We start from the raw sequence: 7254 nt of genomic DNA, 5'->3' as shown, positions 1-7254 counted from the left end.
ATACTCAATTTTACACCGAAATACTAGTAATCGACATTGTACTATTTTCCACTACTTAACCTATTTTGCCTTCTATATCTCACTTTCAACACTTAATTCCATGCCTTGTCCATATTTTTCATACTTTCTTATATCTTGAGCACATCAAACACCCATAAAAGACAACTCAAATGCCACAAGGTTAATAATATTGAGCATACATATAGACATCACATACACAACTTTTATACTTATACATGAAAACACTTATAAGAATATGCATATGCTCAAATTATACATATTGTATGATATGTAATGCAATGCAATCATGTGATTATTGGCTATATATATCAAAATAATGTGGGTGCTACAATCCTCTACACCTTATAAAAATTTCGTCCTCGAAATTTCTCTTACCCAAATATCTCTGGGTATTTAGATCTCATTTCATCTTCCCGTTCCCATGTCATTTCCTCAATGTTTGAACTTCTCCACAAGACCTTAACCAGTGAAATCTTCTTATTTCTCAACTCTTTCTCTTTTCTGTCAAGAATTTTCACTGGTTTTTCTTCATATGTTAGGTCTTGTTCAACTTCTATTGGCTCGTAGTTTAGCACATGTGAAGGATCTGGCACGTATTTTCTCAATAATGAGACATGAAAAACATCGTGGACATTTGACAGTGATGGCGGTAATGCCAGTCTATAGGCTACCTTTCCCACCTTTTCCAATACTTCAAAAGGTCCAATAAATCTTGGGCTTAATTTCCCTTTCTTTCCAAACCTCATTGCTCCTTTCATAGGGGCAATTTTCAGAAATACCTTGTCCCCAATGTTGAACTCCACATCTCTTCGCTTTCGATCAGCGTAACTCTTTTGCCTACTCTGAGCAGTTAACATTCTTTTTCTTATCTTCTCCACTGCTTCAGTTGTCCTTCTGACCAGATCTGGACCAAGATACTTTCTTTCTCCCATTTCATCCCAATGAATTGGTGATCTGCATTTTCTGCCATATAACATTTCATACGGTGCTACACCAATCGTTGCATGAAAGCTATTGTTATAAGAAAACTCTATCAGACACAAATACTTCTCCCATGATCCTTGAAAATCTAGGACACAAGCTCGAAGCATATCTTCAAGAGTTTGAATGGTCCTTTCAGATTGTCCATCAGATTGGGGGTGATATGCCGTAGTAAACTTCAATTTTGTGCCCAATGCTCTCTGCAAACTTTCCCAAAACAATGAAGTAAATCGAGCATCCCGGTCTGAAATTATAGATACTGGCACTCCATGAAGTCTAACAACCTCTTGAACATATAATTCAGCCCACTGATCCATAGTATAAGTCATGCGTACCGGAAGAAAGTGTGCTGATTTGGTATATCGGTCTACTATAACCCAGATAGCATCATGTTGTTTAGAAGTCTTTGGCAATCCAACTACAAAATCCATAGTAATCTCTTCCCATTTCCACTCTGGTATCCGTATTGGTTGTAGTAAACCAGCAGGTTTCTGATGTTCAGCTTTCACTTGTTGACAGGTTAAACACTTGGCTACAAACTCGACCACATCCTTTCTCATGTTGGGCCACCAGTAGTGTCTTTTCAAGTCATTAAACATCTTGGTCGTCCCCGGATGTACTGAATACAAGGTATTGTGAGCTTCGGTAAGGATTTCTCTCTTCAACTCCTCATTATTAGGGACACAAACTCTTTCCTTGAACTTTAGCATCCCATTACATGACACACTAAACTCATTGACCTTCCCACTTTCCAATTCACCTTTTTGTTCCACCAAGTAAGGATCCTCACATTGACCTTGTTTGATTCTCTCTAACAAGGTAGACTGAATAGTCATCACTGATAATCTTCCTGTGATCACCTCAATCTCCGCTCTGCACATGTCCTCCTGAAGTGGTCTTGTCAGTTTCCTCAAAAATGACACATTACCATGAGACTTTCTACTCAGTGCGTCTGCAACTACATTTGCTTTTCCAGGATGATAAAGTATTTGACAGTCATAATCCTTCACTAGCTCCAACCATCTCCTTTGTCTCATATTTAATTCCTTCTGAGTGAAGAAATACTTGAGACTTTTATGATCGGTATATATTTCGCACTTCTCACCATACAGATAATGTCTCCAAATCTTTAGTGCAAAAACAACTGCTGCCAACTCCAGATCATGTGTTGGATACTTCTGTTCATAGTCCTTCAATTGTCTAGAAGCATAAGCTATGACTTTGCCATTCTGCATCAACACACACCCTAAACCTTGCTTTGAAGCGTCACTATAAATCACAAGTCCTCCTGATCCAGATGGAATAGTAAGTACTGGAGCAGAAACCAATCTTTGCTTCAAATCTTGAAAACTTTTCTCACAAGCTTCAGTCCATTCAAACTTATGATTCTTCCTCGTGAGTTGTGTCAATGGCATTGCTATCTTGGAAAATCCTTCAACAAATCTTCGGTAATAGCCTGCTAATCCCAGAAAACTCCTTACTTCTGAAACATTTGTTGGTCTATTCCACTTACTAACAGCTTCAATCATTGATGGATCCACCGCAATACCATCTTTTGAGACTATATGGCCCAAAAATGCCACCTTCTCTAGCCAAAATTCACATTTCTTAAATTTGGCATAGAGTTGTTTTTCTTTTAATTTCTCCAACGTCAACCTCAAATGTTCCTCATGTTCTTCTTGGGATCGAGAATACACCAAGATATCATCAATAAACACTATTACAAACTTATCAAGGTAGTCCTTAAACACCCTGTTCATCAAGTCCATGAATGCAGCTGGAGCATTAGTTAATCCAAATGGCATCACAAGGAACTCATAATGGCCATACCGAGTTCGAAATGCGGTCTTTGGTACATCCTCTTCTCTAATCTTTAATTGATGATACCCAGATCTCAAATCAATCTTTGAAAACACTCCTCTTCCTTGTAATTGATCAAAAAGATCATCAATTCTAGGAAGTGGATACTTATTCTTGATTGTCAACTTGTTCAATTCTCTATAATCAATACACATTCGCATCGTCCCATCCTTTTTCTTCACAAATAGCACCGGAGCTCCCCATGGTGAAAAACTAGGCCTGATAAACTTTTTATCCAGGAGTTCTTGCAACTGTATCTTTAATTCCTTTAGTTCTGCTGGTGCCATTCTATAAGGTGCCTTGGACACAGGGGCTGTACCAGGAAGTAGCTCAATCACAAATTCAATTTCTCTGTCTGGAGGCAATCCCGGTAAATCTTCTGGAAATACTTCTAAGAAATCTCTAACTACCGGTACATCTTCCGGTTTTAACTTTTGCTCCTTATACGTGTCAACCACACTGGCGAGATAACCCACACATCCACTTTCCAACAGTCGCCTGGCCTTCATAGCAGAAATTAATGGAATGCAACCTTTCGATGTCGCTCCAGTAAACATAAACTCATCTTCCTCCGAAGGCTTAAATATCACTGTTTTCCTTCTACAATCAATAGTGGCATTATACTTTGAAAGCCAATCCATACCCAAAATCACCTCATAATCGGCCATCTCTAACATTATTAGATCAGCATATAATTCCCTACCATCAATGCAAATAGGAACCCCCCTCAACCAATGAGTAGAATACAGAATCTCTCCAGATGGTAACATTGTACTAAAAACTTCTGACAATTTTTCACACGATCCACCCAACCTTTTTACATATGTCAATGATGCAAATGAATGCGTGGCACCTGAATCTATTAATGCATGAGTGAGAATACCAGATGCAAAAATATCACCTGACACAACAGAGTTGTTGGTATCAGCATCAGCCTGAGTAATCGTGAACACCCTAGCATTTGTCCTCTGAGGTTCATCCTTCATTTGTTGGTTCTTCATCAATGGACAATCTTTGATAAAATGATCCCCCTTGCCACATTTGAAGCAGCTCTTAGTTAGAAGCCTGCACTCCCCGAAATGATTCTTTCCACAAGTTTGACATCGTGGCATTTGTTGGAATCCAGGTTGCCTGTTTTGCTGACCTCCTTTAAATTTCTTATTCTGTCCTTGTCTAAATTGGAAATTCTGGGCCCCTCTTTTGTTGTCATTGTGAAAGCGGCTTTGTTCTTTGTTGAATGGAGTGTCTCTACGAGGCGTGCTAGTAGCAGCTTTAGCTTTTGTTATTTTTTCTTCTCTATGTTCAGCTCTCAAAGCTTTCTCCACAGCCTGAGCATAAGAAAGAGGCCCTGTACGTCCCATATCTACATCTCTAGCCAATTCTGGTTGTAGACCCTCCAGGAAGCGATTCACTCTACTAGTTTCAGTGTTAACCAAGTCTGGTGCAAACTTGGCTAACCGGTCAAATGTCCTGGCGTACTCAGCCACTGATAGATTCCCCTGTTGCAATCTAGTGAACTCACTTACTTTGGCAGTCAACACAGCTTCATTATAAAACTTCTCATTGAAGACCAGTTCAAATTCTGCCCAAGTCATCTGATTCACTTCTCTAGTCTGCTTAACCACTTCCCACCAGATCTTAGCATCCTTTTTAAGTGTATGTGCAGCACAAGAAACTTTTTCCCTGTCACTTAGTTGCATGAACTCAAAGATGTCTTCTAAAGAACTCTTCCAGTCTTGTGCGTCAAGTGGGTCAGTGCTACCTTCAAATACTGGTGGGCGTTGTTTTCGGAACCGTTCATATAATGGTTCCATGGGGTGCACTGCAGGTGGAGCTTGTGGAGGTGGAGCTTGTGGAGGTGTTGGAGTTTCAGTAGGTGGTGTTGGTGCTTGCCTTTGTCGTTGTTCTGCTAACAACTTCTCAATTTGTTCAGCCTGTCTATTCACCACCGCTCGAAGTTGAGCCATTTCTTGTTCATATTTATTGCTGCAAGAGCCTTCAGTAGCCCCCATACCATGTTCATGATCCATCTGTGTTATTATATATCTTTTAAGACAAAATGTCCATAACTTATGTCATTTAGCCAATAAAGCACATGATGCATGCAACCAGCACATAATAAATGCACACATAAAACTTACAGATGAACTGAGCATTATCCTTTCCTCAATGTGTACATATGAACGGTCTACAAGAACATTTTAACCATGGCGCTCTGATACCAACTTGAAACACCCTCACTTATTTTAGTTAAAAACCATATTTGAGGTGTTACGTTTTAAAACTATATCATAATTTATTTCTGCGGAAGTCTGGACATTTTTTTTTTTTTTTTTTTTTTTTTTTAAAACTTGAAAACTTATTTCACCTTATTTACATTAAACATAAAGTGTGTCTCAAACATATTATACATAAGTATTAAATAACCCAATTTATTTTCAAAACATAACTTCACACTTTATTACAAACATCTCACTGATAACTGAAATAACCCACAAAAAGGTCGATGTGTTCATATGTACAAATCAGGGTCAGGACCATGCTTCAGTTCTCCTCATATCATTCACATATTTCTTTCTCTACCTGCAACACAAGACAACTGTGAGCCTAAAGCTCAGTAAGCAAAGTAATGCATGCAATGCTAATGATTACCCAATATCAATGGACATATACAACTTCTTTTTTTTAAATTTTGGGCCCCTTAATATTGTGCACACTGTTTGAATTGGTCAATGCCTGCAGGGCTTGTTACACATATAATACAAAATCCCATGGGTTCTCCTCCGGCTAGCCTTCACCACAGTAGGGCACATTAAAAAACCTTATTCCATCGTTGCCCCGTCAGGCTCAAGAGTTAAGGCGGCCACACACTGTGGTGTCAATACATATAACAATAACTCATATGGAGGAGAAATAAAAACGGAAATATGGCAAACAATATAATTGGTTCACTAAACCTAGCCCAAATTATTGGGCAGCCACTATAAGCCTACTATAGGCCTCCGTTTACACTTATTAACACTTTCATTTGCCTTTTCAAAACAGTGGCACTGAACTTAAACTTCTTATTACAACTTTCTTTTATGTTGCACAAAACTTGCAAAGGCATCATATAATTAATCATCATAATATCATGCATGGTCTTATATCATATAATAATTTACCATATCACTATTATGCCATGCATACAAATTTATGATGAAGTGTCACTGTATGTTAATACCACTTACTCACAAAATATTCATATAATGCATACTTTCACATAACACATAATTCTTGTGTTGCAGTTGAGTACTTTACTTACCTTTTGTCCACAATATATTTCACCGTGTAACAAGTGATGTCTTAGGTATTGATGTGCTTATCCTGACAATAGCATGGATTTCTCATCATAATAATGGCAGTAATACATTGAACTCTCATTTAAAAAATACCCATAAGACTTCATATCAAATTTCATACCCAAAACATGCCTAAAATGCCTTAAACCACCTAGATCGAGCATTAGATTTATCTTAGACATTTGGGGAAATTTTGACAGAGTTTCCCCTTAATTTTAGCTATCCTCAAATATCAAAATACACCAATAATCAACATCAATTAACCTGCCATAACCATATATCCCAAATACCAACATGATTCATCATAAAGTTATCATATACCGATTTTGATAAAATTCTTATCTCCTAGATCATCACCCAAATTAAATGAGTCTCCACATATATTCAAACATTTATAAACATATATACTCTCTTATAAACTCAATCAAATAACCAAAAATCATCTTGTACTCCAAGAACCCCAAAAACCTCATAAAACACAAAATTTCACTTACCGAGCAACTTTTCGGCGAAAACAATCTCTTCAAGCTTTTCTAAACCTCAAACCACTTGGAAACCCCAAGAAATATCTTAAAAATGATAAAACACCATATATAAGTTCTCAGAAAAATTCAAAAACATAGTTTAACTTCCAAGTACAAGAACTTACCATAAAAAGGCTAGAACTAAGCTTAATCTACTTCTTTGGCTTTGCTTTCACTTGGATCTCCTTAGAATTTCTTCAAACCAGCCAAGAAATGGTTTTTGGTTTTCTTTTCTCTCTGTTTTTCAGAATAATGGTCGTGCAAAGTGATAAGGTTTGATGAAAATTCCTTATTTTCAATGATTTAGCCTTATTGTCAAAAGTTGACACCTTTCATCTCATCATTTCACCTTTTGACTTATGAAAACCTTATCACTTCAATAATTTCGACTTAATCATCTGCTAGGCCTATTATCCTTATGTGTAAAACACTCACACCAAACCTTAGGTCCATATGACTTCATACCCAATAGTTATGCTTACCCGATCGAGCGTAGCGCACTTATGCTAAGCTCGTTTTGACTTTGC

The 7254-nt window shown here is 37.6% G+C and overlaps 1 protein-coding gene across 1 annotated transcript; it reads right to left on the bottom strand.

Moving 5' to 3' along the window:
• Positions 1–2597: 2597 nt before the first annotated feature.
• On the bottom strand, positions 2598–7084 carry LOC133783536 (uncharacterized; the record flags this gene model as incomplete). Its single annotated transcript, XM_062223188.1, has 4 exons — positions 6853–7084; positions 6698–6772; positions 6167–6228; positions 2598–4908 (listed from the first exon to the last, which is right to left on the bottom strand). A coding segment is annotated over exon 4 (2295 nt), but the record flags the coding sequence as incomplete, so codon positions are not given.
• Between the last annotated feature and the right edge of the window lie 170 nt (positions 7085–7254).

This window comes from Humulus lupulus, chromosome 6, assembly GCF_963169125.1.
Source record: "Humulus lupulus chromosome 6, drHumLupu1.1, whole genome shotgun sequence".
In the NCBI taxonomy this organism is placed as follows: domain Eukaryota; kingdom Viridiplantae; phylum Streptophyta; class Magnoliopsida; order Rosales; family Cannabaceae; genus Humulus; species Humulus lupulus.
The sequence above is the reverse complement of the archived record's forward strand: the minus strand, read 5'-3'. Positions and strand labels throughout refer to the sequence as shown.